This window comes from Cherax quadricarinatus, chromosome 2, assembly GCF_038502225.1.
Source record: "Cherax quadricarinatus isolate ZL_2023a chromosome 2, ASM3850222v1, whole genome shotgun sequence".
NCBI classification, from domain to species: domain Eukaryota; kingdom Metazoa; phylum Arthropoda; class Malacostraca; order Decapoda; family Parastacidae; genus Cherax; species Cherax quadricarinatus.
Window position 1 is genome coordinate 78,522,083 of NC_091293.1, and position 19,397 is coordinate 78,541,479.

A 19,397-nucleotide genomic window follows, 5' to 3' on the forward strand; every position below is an offset into this window, starting at 1 on the left:
CCACTCAGTCAGCCGGCTTGCCAAACACGTGTTACGCATGTTACAGAATCATTTCTCTTTACTTAGGGCATAGGGTATAGGACATTCTGAAAGGATGAGACTATCAGTGGTATCAGAATTAAAAGGATGTAGCACAAATGTCACACTTGGGTTATTATCAAGGTTTTTTATATTTCCTCAACCACTTGTGGCCACATCCATCTCACAGCCACTAAACTCATGGTCAACATCACTTTCCTTTTAAAAGGAGAGTGTTAATACAACATGGCATTAGTGAATCCCTGGTGTTTGCCACACTGTTTGCTCTAGCTAGCTCTCAATTGAACTGGTGCTTCCACAAGGTACTAAGTGGTCCCAGATTTTTTTAATATTGCACATACTGAGTGGTAAGACCCATTCTATACTGACTAGGCATCTCAGGCTTATCGTGCCAAATTTGGAGGTTGGAAAAATAAAGCATCAATCTACGTTTGGAGCACTAGCAGTATGAACGTAGATCAATATTTCAACAGTTAGGGGTTAAGTTCTCTATTTTTAAACTGGTTATCTGGACTTTGGTTTTGCAGAGGGAAAAAGGTATATTATCTCAGCTGTGATGAGGATGTTGCAGTTCAAGCAATTGATTGAATTGTGATGTATGTGCACTTATGGAAAGACAGCAGGGAAATGAATGGTGATAAATGTTTTCCTTCCTTATGTAATTCTGCCTTGGTGGGAAATGACTAATGTTTGCAAAAAATGTATAAATGAATGTGAACCACAGATTATAGTACACAATTGAACCCCTGAATTCAAGAACGCTATATTACTAGAGGTCTTGTGAATCTAGTATTCTTAAATTATGCATAATTCTGTGCTTATAATAAGTTTTGTTAAAGTTTGTTCTCAATTTTTTTTATTTCAGAGACATCTCTTAAATAAATATCTCTTTAATCTGGCTAATAATGATACTCATGAGGAAGAAAAGAGATTTAGGTGGGGGAAAGCTATATAAAATATTTTAAATAAAATCATAGGCTTAGTTTTCAATTTAGGGGTCATTCGCCAAGCCAAAAAAGAATTAGCACCGCAAAAAACTTACAAGTAAATGCTGTTGATGAGATGCCCAACAGTGAATTTGTTGCATGGTAAATCACTGATTATCCAATTATCAATTATTCATTATTTGACATTCAACATTATCTGGCAGTTTCATCTCATTACGAGAAATGTTGAATCATCTGGCGATCACAAGAAAACTGCTGCCCACAAAGAAGTCAGTGTTCTAATGCATTAACCAGAGTCCTAGCACAGCAGAAATAAACTTATTTTATTTTATTAATTTTTATTAACCCTTTGAGGGTTTCGGCCGAACTAGTACGGCTTACGACCCAGGGTTTTTGACGTACTAGTACACCTAAATTCTAGCGCCCTCAAATCTAGTGGGAGAAAGCTGGTAGACCTACATATGAAAGAATGGGTCTATGTGGTCAGTGTGCACAGTATAAAAAAAATCCTGCGGCACACAGTGCATAATGAAAAAAAAACAACTTTGACCGTTTTTTTGGAATAAAACAGCGACTTTGCATTGTATTTTCGTATGGTATTTATTGTTGTATTCTAGTTTTCTTGGTCTCATTTTATAGAATGGAAGACATATTACAGAAATTGAGATGATTTTGACTGGTTTTACAATGAAAAGTACCTTGAAATTGAGCTCAAAGTAGCAGAAATGTTCGATTTTTACCAAAGTTCAAAAGTAAACAAATCATGCCAAGCGTCCAATACACGTCAACTGGTGAGTCTAATATTCTTTTGCAAGTGTGCCAATATTATTTATACAATTTTTTACACTAATGCAGTAGTCTGCATAACAGAAAATCTTCTATTTTTTGTGAGAATAAAAATTCAAAGTGGAAAGCAAAATAATGTAAGAGGGGCCTTGAGACGTGACTAATGAACAAAGGAAATGTCATTTTAGTGCCAGGAATGTCTTTCTTGTTTATTCTGGACCCTATTCGGAAATTGGCATCTTTTGAAATTTGTGTGAAATTGGCAAAATTGCTAAATTCTGACCACTGTACTGGATCGTTGAAATTGGTAAATAGATGGTTTCTTGCACTCATTTGATAGAAAAAATGGAGTTCTAGCGAAATATTTATGTTTTTTGTCGACTAGTGCAGTGGAATTGGCCGAAAATGGGGCTCAAAGTGGGCAAAATCGCCGATGCGTAAACATCGCCGAGCAAGAGCATAATTCCGTAAGTTTTCCATCAAATTTCATAATTTTGGTGTCATTATGATCAGGAAAAGATTCTCTATCTTTTCATAAGACAAAATTATTTTTTTTTTTTTTAAATTTGGCCGAACCTGAGAACGAGTCTCAGAGAGGGCCTGTCGACCCTCAAAGGGTTAACACATTGGCTGCTTCCCACCAAGGCAGGGTGGCCCAAAAATGTTTCATCTGGTTCTCCCTTTTCATGAAAATGAATCTGAAGAATACTTATCCCGTTCACTACTGGTACCCCTGAAACTAAAAGTGCTGACAGTATTGGGAATTTGAAAAATATATAAAAAATAGTTTCTTCTGAAACAGTAGAGAATCGTTTTCTTAAGGTAATAACACAAAAAATGTGAAATTTAATTGAAAATTTATGGAATTACGCAGGCAAAAATTTGGTGGTCTGGGTGCAATTTACTTATTGACAATTTTGTCCATTAGGCATCCTTATTTTTTAAGCTAATTCCATTGCTCAGTTTAACCAAATTCTTAGCTATTTTGCTGGAATCCTTCCCTTCTACCAGTGGAGGACAAAAAATTGCCCATTCAACTATCAGAACTACCCTATAAAGTCCACATAAGTCAGTAATTTGGCTAATTTTACATATAATTAAAAAAAATTCCAGTTTAAAGGCAGTGGTCCACAATAAAGACTGTAGACATTCCTGGCACTACAACAACATTTACTTATCACAAAAAGTCAAAGTTTTCTATTTCTCAGATGATAAAATATAACCAGGAATGATTCTTCATGGTTTAGGGCATCCTGATAATTGAATCAGACCTATTAACCCTTTCAGGGTCCAGAGGCCAAATTTCAAAGTGAGCACCAGGGTTCAGTAATTAAAAAAAAAAAAAATTGTTACTTTTTTTCATGAAATAGTAGAGTCTTTTTCTGAAGGTAATAAAACAAAAAGTATAAAATTTGATAAAAAATTGACGAAATTAAGCTCTCGCGAAATTTGATGTGTCAGTGATATTTACGAATTGGCGATTTTGCCAACTTTGACTCCCATTTTAGGCCAATTACATTATTCCAGTCGACCAAATTCGTAGCTATTTCACTAGTATTGCTTCTATTCTATCGATTGAGCACAAGAAATCGCCAAGTCAACTGTTTCAACTACAAAATAAAGTGATCGGAAATTGGTAATTTGGCCAATTTAACACAAAGTTCAAAACATTCCAATTTCAAAATAGGGTTCAGAATAAACAATGTAGGTATTCCTGGCACTAAACTAACATTTCCTCTGTTCATTAGTTATGTTTTGAGGCTTTACAAATGAATTCCATTTTGATTTTTTATTCACATAATGAATTTTTATTCAAACAAAAAAATAGAAGATTTACTGTTATGCAATATTGTAATAATTGTATAAATATCATCACCACATTTGTGAATGTATATTAGACCCACCAGCTGGAGTGTATTAGACGTGTGAGGCCGTTTGTTTACTCATGAACATCGGCAAAAATTTAACATTTCCACTACTTTGAGCTCAGTTTCAAGCAGTTTCCCGTGCTGAAACCAATCAAAATCACCTCTATTTCTGTAATATGTCTTCCATTCTATCAAATGAGACCAAGAAATCGCAAATACAACTATAAAAAACATACGAAAAAACACTGCAAAGTCGCGGTTTTAATCGAAAATCACGGTCTCATTTTTTTCCCTCTCATTATATACTGTGTGCTGCAGGATTTGTTTTATGTGGTGCACACATACCACATAGATGTATTCTCTCATATCTAGGCCCAAATTTACCGCTCGCAGCTTATCAGAGTGAGCTGAGCTTATGGCGTTGATCTACGGTTTGGACCCTGAATGTAAAGCCGTAGATCTACGGCACGGACCCTGAAAGGGTTAAAAACCCATAAAACAGACTTCGGGGAGTAAGGGGCCTTACCTGTCCTCAGGAATATCATCAAAAATTTAATATTTCTGTTACTCTGTGGCTGATATCAAGCTACTTCTGGTCCTACAACCAACCAGAATTGTCTCTTATTTCAGTAGTATGTCTTCCATTCTATCAAATGATACCAAGAAACAGCTATTAAAGTCATAAAAGGCATTCTAGAAAACACAAAGTTGCTATTTTAACCAAATCCAAGGTCAGTTTTGCTTTTCCCATCATGCATTCCAGAATTTTTTAAAATATTGTGCACACTCACCATACAGACCCATTCTCTCATGTCTTGGCCAAAATTTACTACTCACAGCTAATCAGAGTGCACTGAGCTCAAAACAGAGATGTATGTGAACGATGCTGGCATCAGTAATATAGATATACATAAGCAGTGTAAGGGTTGAAGAATTAAAGTGCAGCCAGTTTCCTCACATGGGCTGAGTTCGTAGTGACATTACTTGTCAGATTTTCTAAGCATTGTTTGTTAAATGCATTTTTTTTGTAAATGTTACTTTAGTGTTTGGTAGGTAGGTATGTAATTTCTTTGGTGCAGATCAGTCATGAAATTTTTTTTTAACACTGGCCATCTCTATTGAGGCAGAGTCACTTGAAAAAGAGGAAACACTTTCACCGTCACTTATTCCACCACCATCTTGCCAGAGGTATGCTGACATTACAGTTCAGATGCCCCTGCAGATTGCAATAATCTAACTCCTCTTGCACTCCAACAGCATGTCACATCAGAAAAACCACTTGCCTCCACTCACTCTTATCTAACATGCTCATACACATCTGTTGGATGTCCAAGCCTCTCCCTTCAACCTTTCCTAGGATGACTCCTAATCCACCTTCTCTCCACTATAGATTTATACACCCTCCCAGTCATCCTATTTTGCTTCATCCTCTCTAAATGTCCAAATCACTTTAATAAACCCTCCTCAGCCCTTCTGATTCTAATTTCCAAACTACAAATTCTCTGCACGATCACACCACACACACATTGCCCTCAGACATGACATCTCCAGCACCTCCAGCTTCCTCCTTGCTGCAACATTTAAGACAGTATACAGTACCGACAAGATGAAAATTAGACACACATACATCATCTGGGTATCTTTATTGTAGACATTTCTCATCCAGTGGCTTTATCAATAGAAATTCAAGGGCCTAATTGGAAGACAGAACTATATACAAAAGATGAAGTAATCAGTTCCTCAACCTTGGAGCTGGTGTGAAGAGCACTGTAGTTATGAAGACTCTGGAGAACAGGCAAGAAGGCTGGCGCTTGTATGCTGGCATCAGATGGAAAGGGATGGGTAGCAGATGAAGGCATTGTCACTGGTGGGCGGGATTTCCCAGTGGAAGTAGGTCATCCCTTACCACTTGACGGCAGTATACAAGCACCTGCCTTCTTGCCTGTGCTCCAGATTCTTCACGACTATGGTGCTCTTCACACCAACTCCAGGGCTGAGGGATTGAATATCTCATCTTTTGTATATAGTTCTTCTGTCTTCCAATTGTGTCCTTGAATTTGTATTGATTAAGCCACTGGATGGCAAAACATCTACAATAAAGATACCCAGATGATGCACATGTGTCTGATTTTCATTAACATTTAAGACCCATGCTTCAAGTTGGTGCCCACTGTCTGTAGTGTAACATGTTCACCACAGCCTGGTTGATCAGGAACTGTTTTGAGGAGCCTGTTGAGTTTTTCCTTGAAGACAGGCAGGGGTCTGTTGGTAATCTTCATGTTTGAAAGGGGAGGTGTTGAGCTCTCAGTGTAATCATCATTGCCCTCCTTTGCAGTGGAGATATCTTGCACCGTCTGCCAAACCTATTTGTGTTCATATGTAGTGATATCAGTGTGAAGATTTGGGATCAGTTCCTCCAGAATCTTCAACCCATAGATTACCATGAATCTCTCGGATAATCAGTGATTTATTGTTATTGTGTAATTGAATCTCATGAATTATGAGGCCGGTAAATTTTAGGGTTTGACTGTATTGTATATTGGTAATTCAGACCCATGGAATGTACCTGTAATAATGAACACTTAACAAATATATTTATATTTTTAATTTTTTTTTAGGCTCTGACTCACAGGAGAAGATATTTTATAGTCGTCGTTTTAGGCTCTTCATGGACAAGCATTTAGGGGGTAAACGAGCACCAGTAACTGCTGCACATTATCATAAATCAACTCGGATGTTGGTTGTTGCATTTGCTTCTGGAGATTTTCTTCTGTTAGATTTAAATGATAAGGGTGCTGTTGTGCACTCACTCAACATCTCTGATCAGGTATGTACCTAACTTATGAATGGAGAAATTACTCTAGACATATTGAGTACTGTGCTGGTTAGCCATGCCCCAGGCATTGTCATTTGTTTTCTGGTTTAATGTTCCCATGATGTATAACTGGTATTTGTTCTCATTCACAGATGAATAATCTCTTTGTAAGAAGGAAAATTTTCATCTGGTTAATTATTTCATCTTTATAAATAAGAAAGCTTGTAGAGACAACACAGTGCTAGATATACGGACATGATGCATAGTTTATGAGCATTGGTAGTCATATTCCTGTGATAGAAAATGTCTTATGTTACTGAACCTACTAAATAGTTTGGTAGGCAGTAGCATGCTGAAGATTAGAGAGATGTTCCAGGAACAGTAAGTTGTGATTCTTTGTAGATACAGTTGTAATTCAGAGTTGTGGTCAGTTGTATATATATTCTTTTTTTTTTTCAACAAGTCGGCCGTCTCCCACCAAGGCAGGGTGACCCAAAAAAGAAAGAAAATCCCCAAAAAGAAAATACTTTCATCATCATTCAACACTCTCACCTCACTCACACATAATCACTGTTTTTGCAGAGGTGCTCAGAACACAAAAGTTTAGAAGCATATATGTATAAAGATATACAACATATCCCTCCAAACTGCTAATATCCCGAAACCCCTCCTTTAGAGTGCAGGCATTGTACTTCCCATTTCCAGGACTCAAGTCCGGCTATATAAAAATAACCGGTTTCCCTGAATCTCTTCACTAAATATTACCCTGCTCACACTCCAACAGATCGTCAGGTCCCAAATACCATTCGTCTCCATTCACTCCTATCGAACACGCTCATGCACGCCTGCTGGAAGTCCAAGCCCCTCGCCCACAAAACCTCCCTTACCCCTTCCTTCCAACCTTTTCAAGGACGACCCCTACCCCGCCTTCCTTCTCCTACAGATTTAAATTCTCTTCATGTCATTCTACTTTGATCCATTCTCTCTAAATGACCAAACCACCTCAACAACCCCTCTTCAGCCCTCTGACTAATACTTTTATTAACTCTACACCTTCTCCTAATTTTAACACTTCAAATTTTCTGCATAATATTTACACCGCACATTGCCCTTAAACAGGACATCTCCACTGCCTCCAACCACCTCCTCGCTGCTGCATTCACAACCCAAGCTTCACCCCCATATAAGAGTGTTGGTACTACTATACTTTCATACATTCCCTTCTTTGCCTCCATAGATAACGTTTTTTGACTCCACATATACCTCAACGAACCACTCACCGTTTTTCCCTCATCAATTCTATGATTAACCTCATCCTTCATAAATCCATCTGCCGACACGTCAACTCCCAAGTATCTGAAAACATTCACTTCTTCCATACTCCTCCTCCCCAATTTGATATCCAATTTTTCTTTATCTAAATCATTTGATACCCTCATCACCTTACTCTTTTCTATGTTCACTTTCAACTTTCTACCTTTACACACACTCCCAAACTCATCCACTAACCTTTGCAATTTTTCTTTAGAATCTCCCATACACACAGTATCATCAGCAAAAAGTAATTGTGTCAATTCCCATTTTGTATTTGATTCCCCATAATTTAATCCCACCCCTCTCCCGAACACCCTAGCATTTACTTCATTTACAAACCCATCTATAAACATATTAACCCTTTCAGGGTCCGTCCCGTAGATCTACGGCTTTACGTTCAGGGTCCAAACCGTAGATCTACGCCGTGAGCTCAGCTAACTCTGATAAACTGTGAGTGGTACATTTGGGCCTAGATATGAGAGAATACATCTATGTGGTATGTGTGCACCACATAAAACAGATCCTGCAGCACACTGTGTATAATGAGAGAAAAAAAATGAAATCATGATTTTTCGATTAAAACAGCAACTTTGCAGTGTTTTTTCGTATGTTTTTTATAGTTGTATTTGCGATTTCTTGGTCTCATTTGATAGAATGGAAGACATATTACAGAAATAGAGATGATTTTGATTGGTTTTAGCATTGGAAATGGCTTGAAACTGAGCTCAAAGTAGCGGAAATGTTAAATTTTTGCCGATATTCAAGAGTAAACAAACGACCTCACACATCTAATACACGTCAGCTGGTGGCTCTAATATACATTCACAAATATGGTGATGATATTTATACAATTATTACAGTATTGCATAAGAGTAAATCTTCTATTTTTTGGTGTGAATAAAAATTCATTATGTGAATAAAAAATCAAAATGGAATTTATTTGTAAAGCCTCAAAACATAACTAATGAACAGAGGAAATGTTAGTTTAGTGCCAGGAATGCCTACATTGTTCATTCTGGACCCTATTTTGAAATTGGAATATTTTGAACTTTGTGTTAAATTGGCCAAATTAACAATTTCCGATCACTTTATTTTGTAGTTGAAACAGTTGACTTGGCGATTTCTTGTGCTCAATCGATAGAATAGAAGTAATACTAGTGAAATAGCTAAGAATTTGGTTGATTGGAATAATGTAATTGGCCTAAAATGGGAGTCAAAGTCGGCAAAATCACCGATTCGTAAATATCGCTGACACATCAAAATTCGCGAGAGCATAATTTCGTCAATTTTCCACCAAATTTCGTACTTTTTGTTTTATTACCTTCACAAAAAGATTCTCTATGATTTCATAAGAAAAAATAACAAATTTTTTTTTTGAAAATTCTTGGACACTGGTGCGTGACTCCAGATTTGGGCCTTGGACCCTGAAAGGGTTAAACAACCATGGTGACATTACACATACCTGTCTAAGACCTGCTTTTACCGGGAAGTAGTCTCCCTCTCTTCTACACACCCTAACCTGAGCCTCACTATCCTCATAAAAACTCTTTACAGCATTTAGTAACTTACCACCTATTCCATATACTTGCAACATCTGCCACATTGCTTCCCTATCCACTCTATCATATGCCTTTTCTAAATCCATAAATGCAATAAAAACTTCCCTACCTTTATCCAAATACTGTTCACATATATGCTTCAATGTAAATACTTGATCTACACATCCCCTACCCACTATGAAACCTCCTTGCTCATCTGCAATCCTACATTCTGTCTTACCTTTAATTCTTTCAATTATGACCCTACCGTACACTTTTCCTGGTATACTCAGTAAACTTATTCCTCTATAATTTTTACAATCTGTTTTGTCCCCCTTCCCTTTATATAAAGGGACTGCGCATGCTCTCCGCCAATCCCTAGGTACCTTCCCCTCTTTCATATATTAAACAAAAGTACCAACCACTCAACACTATATCTCCCCCTGCTTTTAACAATTCTGTCATGATCCCATCAGTTACAGCTGCTTTACCCCCTTTCAATCTACGTAATGCCTCACGTACCTCCCCCACACTTACATTCTGCTCTTCTTCACTCCTAAAAGATGGTATACCTCCCTGGCCAGTGCATGAAATTACCGCCTCCCTTTCTTCCTCAACATTTAAAAGTTCCTCAAAATATTCTCGCCATCTACCTAATACCTCCCTCTCCCCATCTACTAACTCCCCTACTCTGTTTTTAACTGACCAATCCATACGTTCCCTAGGCTTTCTTAACTTATTTAACTCGTTCCAAAATTTTTTCTTATTTTCATTAAAATTTCTTGACAGTGCCTCTCCCACTCTATCATCTGCTCTCCTTTTGCACTCTCTCACCACTCACTTCACCATATACTCTGCTCTTCTTATAACACTTCTGCTTTGTAAAAACCTCTTATAAGCTAACTTTTTCTCTTTTATCACACCCTTTACTTCATCATTCCACCAATCACTCCTCTTTCCTCCTGCCCCCACTCTCCTATAACCACAAACTTCTGCCCCACATTCTAATACTGCATTTTTAAAACTCATCCAACCCTCTTCAACCCCCCACTACTCATCTTTGCACTAGCCCACCTTTCTGCCAATAGCCGCTTATATGTCACCCGAACTTCCTCCTCCCTTAGTTTATACACTTTCGCTTCCCTCCTACTTGTTGTTGCCACCTTCCTCTTGTCCCATCTATCTCTTACTCTAACTGTAGCTACAACTAGATAATGATCTGATATATCAGTTGCCCCTCTATAAATATGTACATCTTGGAGCCTACCCATCAACCGTTTATCCACCAATACATAATCTAACAAACTACTTTAATTACGTGCTATATCATACTTTGTATATTTATTTATCCTCTTTTTCATAAAATATATATTGCTTATTACCAAATCTCTTTCTACACATAGCTCAATTAAAGGCTCCCCATTTACATTTACCCCTGGCACCCCAAATTTACCTACTACTCCCTCCACAACATTTTTACCCACTTTAGCATTGAAATCCCCAACCACAAGTACTCTCACACTTGGTTCAAAACTCCCCACGCATTCACTCAACATTTCCCAAAATCTCTCTCTGCTCTACACTTCTCTCTTCTCCAGGTGCATATACGCTTACTATAACCCACTTTTCACATCCAACCTTTATTTTACTCCACATAATCCTTGAATTAATACATTTATAGTCCCTCTTTTCCTGCCATATCTTATCCTTCAACATTATTGCTACTCCTTCTTTAGCTCTAACTCTGTTTGAAACCCCTGACCTAATCCCATTTATTCCTCTCCACTGAAACTCTCCCACCCCCTTCAGCTTTGTTTCACTTAAAGCCAGGACATCCAGCTTCTTCTCATTCATAACATCCACAATCATCTCTTTCTTATCATTTGCACAACATCCATGCACATTCAGACTTCCCACTTTGACAATTTTCTTCTACTTATTCTTTTTAGTAATCTTTACAGGAAAAGGGGTTACTAGCCCATTGTTCCCAGCATTTTAGTTGACTTTTACAACACGCATGGCTTACGGAGGAAAGATTCTTATTCCACTTCCCCATGGATATAAAAGGAAAAGTAATAAGACCAAGAACTATTAAGATAAAATCAAAGAAAACTCAGATGAGTGTGTATAAATAAACGTGTACATGTATGTGTAGTGTGACCTAAGTGTACGTAGAAGTAGCAAGACATACCTGTAATCTTGCATATTTATGAGACAGACAAAAGACACCAGCAATCCTACCATCATGTAAAACAATTACAGGCTTTCGTTTTACACTCACTTGGCAGGACGGTAGTTGCAGTGTGAGCAACGCCGGGTCGCCATCTGGAGAAGACCCAGGCTGGAAGTACCGGCAAATCATATATGAATGAATGAAGTGTGAGCATGGCAACATATATGACGAGATTTAGGGAAACCAGTTAGCTGGATTTGAGTCCTAGATGTGGGAAGGACAGCACCTGCATTGTGAAGGAAGTGGATGAGATATTGTTATTTGAAGGCTAATCTGAATTGTGATGTGGTCACCCTTCTGGCAAGACAGTGAGTGAGTGACAGTGAAGATTACTGTTACTGCTATCACTACTCTTTTCCTGTCTCCTACCATATTTTCTGTAAGTCTCTTCTTACCCCACTTGTACTTTGACTGTGGTTCAGGTTGGATCCAAATGTTGTCATAAGGCAACATTTTTTTTTTTTGAATTGTTTCAATCATAGTTTTGTGACTTTTAATTCTGTATTATAATTTGTATAGTATTTCTCTTTGTGATTAGTTTTAAAGTTGTTAAATTTTATGTGGATTTTAAAAAATACATTATGTTTTCAGACCATCAGTAGTGTTGGCATGAACAACAGTGGAGACTGGATAGCTCTTGGAGTATCGTCACTTGGGCAGCTGGTTGTATGGGAGTGGCAGAGTGAATCCTATGTCTTGAAGCAACAGGTAATAATACAGCCTCTCCTCACTTAATGAAGGAGTTCCGTTCCTAAGACCTCGTCGGTAAACGAATTCGTCGCTAAGCATGGAGCATATATTAATGGTAGTGAGTTTGTGTCAACCATCTTTGATATTGTTTTAATGTCACCTTTGTACCATTTATAACATTTTTAGTATATTTTTAAATGTTTATACAGTAGTGTACAGTATATTGTAATAAGCAGAATAGAGGAAATCAGCTTTGATATACATGTACATTGTTTAGGAATGCATGCTGGTCAGAGAGCCCACCGTAAGTCCAAGTCATTGGTAAACAAGTACGTCGCTAAGTGAGGAGAGGCTGTACTCTTCATAATAGTGATCCTTGTTAAGCCTGCCAGCCAACCCTTATTTTACATTGTTAATTTTCTTACAAAGTCTTAATACCATTTCTCAATGTTTCCAGTAAACTTAAAAATAATATTTTTGTTCAGTTTGAATCTAATTTATTAGGTTAGGTTTGGTGTGGTTTGGTTAGGGTAGGCTAGATTAGATTACCTAATCACATAATAATGTATATTTGTCAGTAAATAAGGAAATTGAAAATAATGGTTACAACACGTTTGGCAATAAAGTGGCAAGAGTAACCAGGAAATGTTTGGTTGAGCACTGTGAGTACCACTGGTAGTGCTACAATGTTTATATCACCATCTTGAGTACCTCTGGTGGTGCTACAATGTTTATATCAGCACTGTGAGTACCATTGGTGGTGCTACAATGTTTATATCAGCACTGTGAGTACCACTGGTGGTGCTACAATGATTTTATCAGCACTGTGAGTACCACTGGTGGTACTCACAGTGCTGATAATAAGATGAAAATGAAGATGACCACATAGCACTATAGACAGTGCCCAGGCCACCAGGTAGTACTGTAGACAGTACTCAAATCACAAGGTAGTAATGTAGACAGTACCCAGACCACCAGGTAGTACTGTAGACAGTACCCAGACCACCAAGTAGTACTGTAGACAGTACCCAGACCACCAGGTAGTCCTGTAGACAGTGCCCAGACCACCAGGTAGTCCTGTAGACAGTGCCCAGACCACCAGGTAGTACTGTAGACAGTACCCAGACCACCAGGTAGTCCTGTAGACAGTGCCCAGACCACCAGGTAGTACTGTAGACAGTACCCAGACCACCAGGTAGTCCTGTAGACAGTGCCCAGACCACCAGGTAGTCCTGTAGACAGTACCCAGACCACCAGGTAGTACTGTAGACAGTACCCAGACTACCAGGTAGTCCTGTAGACAGTACCCAGACTACCAGGTAGTCCTGTAGACAGTGCCCAGACCACCAGGTAGTACTGTAGACAGTACCCAGATCACCAGGTAGTACTGTAGACAGTACCCAGACCACCAGGTAGTACTATAGACAGTACTCAGACCACCAAGTAGTACTGTGGACAGTACTCAGACCACCAGGTAGTACTGTAGACAGTACCCAGACCACCAGATAGTACTGTAGACAGTACCGAAACCACCAGGTAATACTGTAGACAGTACTCAGTCCACCAAGTAGTACTGTAGACAGTACCCAGACCACCAGATAGTACTGTAGACAGTACCCAGACCACCAGGTAATACTGTATACAGTACCCAGACCACCAGGTAGTACTGTATACAGTACCCAGACCACCAGGTAGTACTGTATACAGTACCCAGACCACCAGGTAGTACTGTATACAGTACCCAGACCACCAGGTAGTACTGTAGACAGTACTCAGACCAACAGGTACTGTAGACTGTAGACAGTACTCAGACCACCAGGTAGTACTGTATACAGTACCTAGACCACCAGGTAGTACTGTATACAGTACCCAGATCACCAGGTAGTACTGTATACAGTACCCAGACCACCAGGTAGTACTGTATACAGTACCCAGACCACCAGGTAGTACTGTATACAGTACCCAGATCACCAGGTAGTACTGTATACAGTACCCAGACCACCAGGTAGTACTGTATACAGTACCCAGACCACCAGGTAGTACTGTATACAGTACCCAGACCACCAGATAGTACTGTATACAGTACCCAGACCACCAGGTAGTACTGTATACAGTACCCAGACCACCAGGTAACTGGTTATCACCACCACCATACTTGTGTCGTTCACTAACTTGCTTTAACTAAGCTCTAATATATCATCTTTGTTAGCTCACTTCAGCCACATTTTTCTGAGATTTATTTTTATCCAATAAATAGAAAAGTATTAGTAATTCATTCATTTTGGTTACTTATTATTAAGCTTTGTGTTTCATACAAAACACTCAAATGATTTTTTTTTCATCACAACAGCTATCTTCCTCTCCTAGCTATGGTTTCCCTCCCCCCTCAAGAAAAATAACACATTTACCATTAATCATTCAATAGTTGTCTTTCCTAAAATGTGCAGATATCATAATTCAAATGACTCAGAAGTGTAGCATCCTCACCCATCTTTCAGAGTGCAGGCACTGTACTTCCCACCTCCAGGACTCAAGTTCAGTTAATTGGTTGCCCTGAATCCCTTCATAAATGATACCTTGCTCATGTTCCAGCAATATGTCAAATGATGAAAATCACTTGCTTCCACTAACTCCTGTCTAGCAAGCTCACTCAAGTCTGTTTGATGTCCAAGCCTCTAGTACTCAAAATCTGCATTACCCACTTCTTCCAGACTTTCCTGGTGACCTCTTTCTCTCCTTCCCTCCACTACAGATTTACATGCTCTTTTGGTCACCCTATTTTGCTCTATTCTCTCTGATGTCCAAGCCACCTCAACAACCCTTCCTCAACCCTCTGTATGATACTTCATTGTCTTCACCCTACTGATGTATTGTTGTCTTCCTCTACTGATGTATTGTCTCTACTCTACTGATGTATTGTTGTCTTCACCTTACTGATGAATTGTCTTCTCCTACTGATGTATTGTTGTCTTTCCCTACTGATGTATTGCTGTATTCACTCTACTGATGTGTTTATTTTTTGCAGGGTCACTTCAGCAACATGAGAGTTGTGGTGTACTCCCCTGATGGACAGAACCTGGCAACTGGTGGCGAGGATGGCAAGGTTAGTCAGCCTAGCATAATTTTTTTTTTTTTTAACATGTTGGCCGTCTCCCACCGAGGCAGGGTGACCCAAAAAGAAAATACTTTCATCATCTTTCAACACTTTCACCTCACCCATACATAATCACTGTTTTTGAAGAGGTGCCCAGAACACAACAGTTTAGAAGCATATACATATAAAGATACACAACATATCCCTCCAAACTGCCAATATCCCAAACCCCTCCTTTAACCCTTTGACTGTTTTGGTCGTATATATACGTCTTATGAGCCAAAAAATTCTAGCTGCTTCAAATCAAGCAGGAGAAAGCTGGTAGGCCCACATGTGAGAGAATGGGTCTGTGTTCAGTGTACACCATATAAAAAAACAACCTGCAGCACGTAGTGCATAATGAGAAAAAAAAAACTCAGACCGTGTTTTAGGAACGATTGGCCTGAGATGCCTGGACAGTATAGAACGGGTCTTAACACTAAATGTGTGCAGTACTAAAATAATCTGGGACCACTTAGTACCTTGTGGAAGCACCAGTTCAACTGAGTGCCAGCTAGAGCAAACAGCATGGCAAACACCAGGAATTCACTGATGCTGTAACTCCACACCTACTCTTAATTTCCACACTACAAATTCTCTGCATAATATTTACACCACACATTGCCCTTAGACACGACATCTCTACTGCCTCCAGCCTCCTCCTTGCTGCAGCATTTACAGCCCATGCTTCACACCCTTATAAGTGTTTTTTTTACCATTATACTCTCATACATTTCCTTCTTTGCCTCCAAGGATAACGTTTTTTGTCTCCACAGATACCTTGAAGCTCCACTCACCATTTTTCCTTCATCAATTTAATGGTTAACCTCATCTTTCATAAACTCATCTGCTGATAAATCTACTCCTAGATATCTCAACACATTTACTTCTTCAATTCTCCCTCCCTCCAATGTGATATCCAATTTTTCTTTACCTAAATTGTTTGATACCCTTATCACTTTACTCTTATATATGTTCATTTTCAACTTTCTTCCTTTATTACACACCCTTCCAAACTCGTCCACTAACCTTTGCAACTTCTCTTTAACCCTTTCAGGGTTTCAGCCGTACTAGTACGGCTTACGCCCCAGGGTTTTTGACTTACTAGTACGCCTAAATTCTAGCGCCCTCAAATCTAGTGAGAGAAAGCTGGTAGGCCTACATATGAAAGAATGGGTCTATGTGGTCAGTGTGTGCAGTATAATAAAAATCCTGCATCACACAGTGCATAATGAGAAAAAAAAAACTTTGACCATGTTATTGGATTAAAACAGCAACTTTGCACTGTATTTTCGTATGGTATTTATTGTTGTATTCTAGTTTTCCTGGTCTCATTTTATAGAATGGAAGACATATTACAGAAATGGAGATGATTTTGACTGGTTTTACAATGAAAAGTACCTTGAAATTGAGCTCAAAGTAGCAGAAATGTTCGATTTTTACCAAAGTTCATAAGTAAACAAATCATGCCAAGTGTCTAATACACGTCAACTGGCGAGTCTAATATTCTTTCACAAGTGCGCTGATATTATTTATACCATTTTTACACTAATGCAGCAGTCTGCATAACAATAAATCTTCTATTTTTTGTAAGAATAAAAATTGAATGTGGAAAGCCAAAGAAATATAAGAGGGGCCTGGGGATGTGACTAACGAACAGAGAACTTGTTATTTTAGTGCCAGGAATGTCTTTCTTGTTTATTCTGGACCCTATTCGGAAATTGGCATCTTTTGAAATTTGTGTGAAATTGGCAAAATTGCTGAATTCTGACCACTTTATTGGATAGTTGAAATCGGTAAATGGGTGGTTTCTTGCACTCATTCGATAGAATAAATGGAGTTCTAGCAAAATGGTTATGATTTTTGTCGACTAGTACACTGGAATGGGCCGAAAATAGGGCTCAAAGTGGGCTAAATCGCCGATGCGTAAACATCGTCGAGACCGCTAACTTCGCTAGAGCATAATTCCGTAAGTTTTCCATCAAATTTCATACTTTTGGTGTCATTATGATTGGGAAAAGATTCTCTATCTTTTCATAAGAAATTTTTTTTTTTTTTTTTTTTTTTTTAAATTTGAGGACCCTGAGAACAAGTCTCAGAGAGGGCCTGGGGACCCTGAAAGGGTTAAGCCTTTCACTGTCGAGACCCTTGCTCACAGACTTGCTCGCAGTGTTGAAGAATTTAAAAAAAAAAAAAAAAAGATTTTTTTGTATAAAATGATTAGAGAATTTTTTCCCAATGGTAATGACACCAAAAGTAGGAAATTTGATGGAAAACCTATGTAATTATGCTCTTGTCAAGTTAGCGGTCTCAGCAATATTTACTCATCGGCGATTTTGCCCACTTTGAGCCCTATTTTTGGCCAATTCCATTGTTCTAGTCAACTAAACTCATAACTCATAGCTATTTTGCTATAACTCCATTTGTTCTATCAATTGAGTACAAGAAACCACCCATTTACTGATTTCAACTACATAATGAAGTGATCAGAAATTAGTGATTTGGCCAATTTCATACACAATTTCATTCAAGTAAGGCCAATTTCAAAATAGGGTTCAAAATTAACAGTGCAAACATTCCTAGCAATAAAATAACATTTTCTCTGTTCATTAGTCATGTATCCAGGCCTCACCTGTATTACGCTTGCTTTCCATTTTGAATTTTTATTCACACATAAAATGGAAGATTTACTGTTATGCAGACCTCTGCATTATTGTAAAAATGGTATAAATAATATCAGCACATTTGTGAAAGCATATTAAACCCACCAGTTGACGTGTATTGGACGTGTAATGTGATTTGTTTACTCTTGAACATTGCAAAAATCGAACATTTCCGCTACTTTGAGCTCAGTTTCAAGGTATTTTTAGTCCATAAACCATTCAAAAATCATCTCTATTTCTGTAATATATTTATCATTGTATCAAATGAGACCAAGAAAATGATTAAACAACCATAAATAACATACAAAAATGCACTGCAAAGTCAGTGTTTTTTTTCTCATTTTTTTTTCTCATTGTGCACTGCATGCTGCAGAATTTTTTTATACTGCTCGCACTGACCACTCAGACCCATTCTCTCATATGTAGGCCTACCAGCTTTCTTCTGCAAGATTGGAAACTGCTAGAATTTTGGTATAATATTATGGCACCAACACTGGCTTGCAAGCTGTAGCTTTTTATATCTGATAATGATCCGTTCATTGTCTGTGCTGTAGTTCTATGGGATTGCAGTCTCTGTGCATGACATAGTTCTACGTGATGAGCTCAGCTTACTCAGATAAGCAGTGAGCAGTAAATTTGGGCCAAGATCTGAGAGAATGGGTCGATGTGGTAAGTGTGCACCAAATAAAGATAATCCTGTTCCACATAGTCCATAATAGGAAAAAACTGCGACTGTGTTTTTGGTATAAAATAGCAATTTTGCAGTGTATTTGTGTATGTTTTTTTATGGTTGTGTTCTAGGTTTCTTGGTCTCTTTTGACAGAATGGAAGACGTATTACAGGAATAGAGATGATTTTGATTGGTTACCAGACTGAAAGTAGCTTGAAATTCAGCTCAAAGTAACTGGAATGTTTGATTTTTGCCAATATTCCAGGGTAAATAGATCACCTCACTCATCCAATGTGTGTTCAACTGGTCGGTCTGATAATGCATTCATGAATGCGCTGTCATTTTATACAGTTATTGCAGTAATGCATAACAGTAAATCTATTATTTTTTGTGATTAAAAATTCTGTGAATAAAAATTCACAGCTAGGAATATAGCTAGTGAATAGAATTGAATAGAGCATTGATTATTGTTACAGTTTTAGTGACCAGGAATGCTTGTACGTGTATTGACTAATCTACTTTATATATCGGCACTGGCACCTGTTTTGGAATATTTTGAAATTCGTGTGAAACTGGCCAAACTACCAAATTCTGATCACTTTACTGAGTAGTTAAAATAGTTGATTGGATGGTGTCTTATGCTCAGTTGATAAAATAGAAGTCATACTAGCGAAATAGATAAGAACTTGATCTACTGGAAC

General features: G+C 38.2%; 1 protein-coding gene across 1 annotated transcript in view; it reads left to right on the forward strand.

The window, feature by feature from the left end:
• Window positions 1-19,397, forward strand: part of LOC128684346 (periodic tryptophan protein 2 homolog) — a 160,886-nt gene that overhangs the window by 59,661 nt on the left and 81,828 nt on the right. The window contains exons 8-10 of the mRNA XM_070089131.1: window positions 6,259-6,467; window positions 12,132-12,248; window positions 15,256-15,333. Coding sequence (XP_069945232.1) covers window positions 6,259-6,467; window positions 12,132-12,248; window positions 15,256-15,333 — 404 coding nt within the window. The remainder of the gene's footprint in view (window positions 1-6,258; window positions 6,468-12,131; window positions 12,249-15,255; window positions 15,334-19,397) is intronic.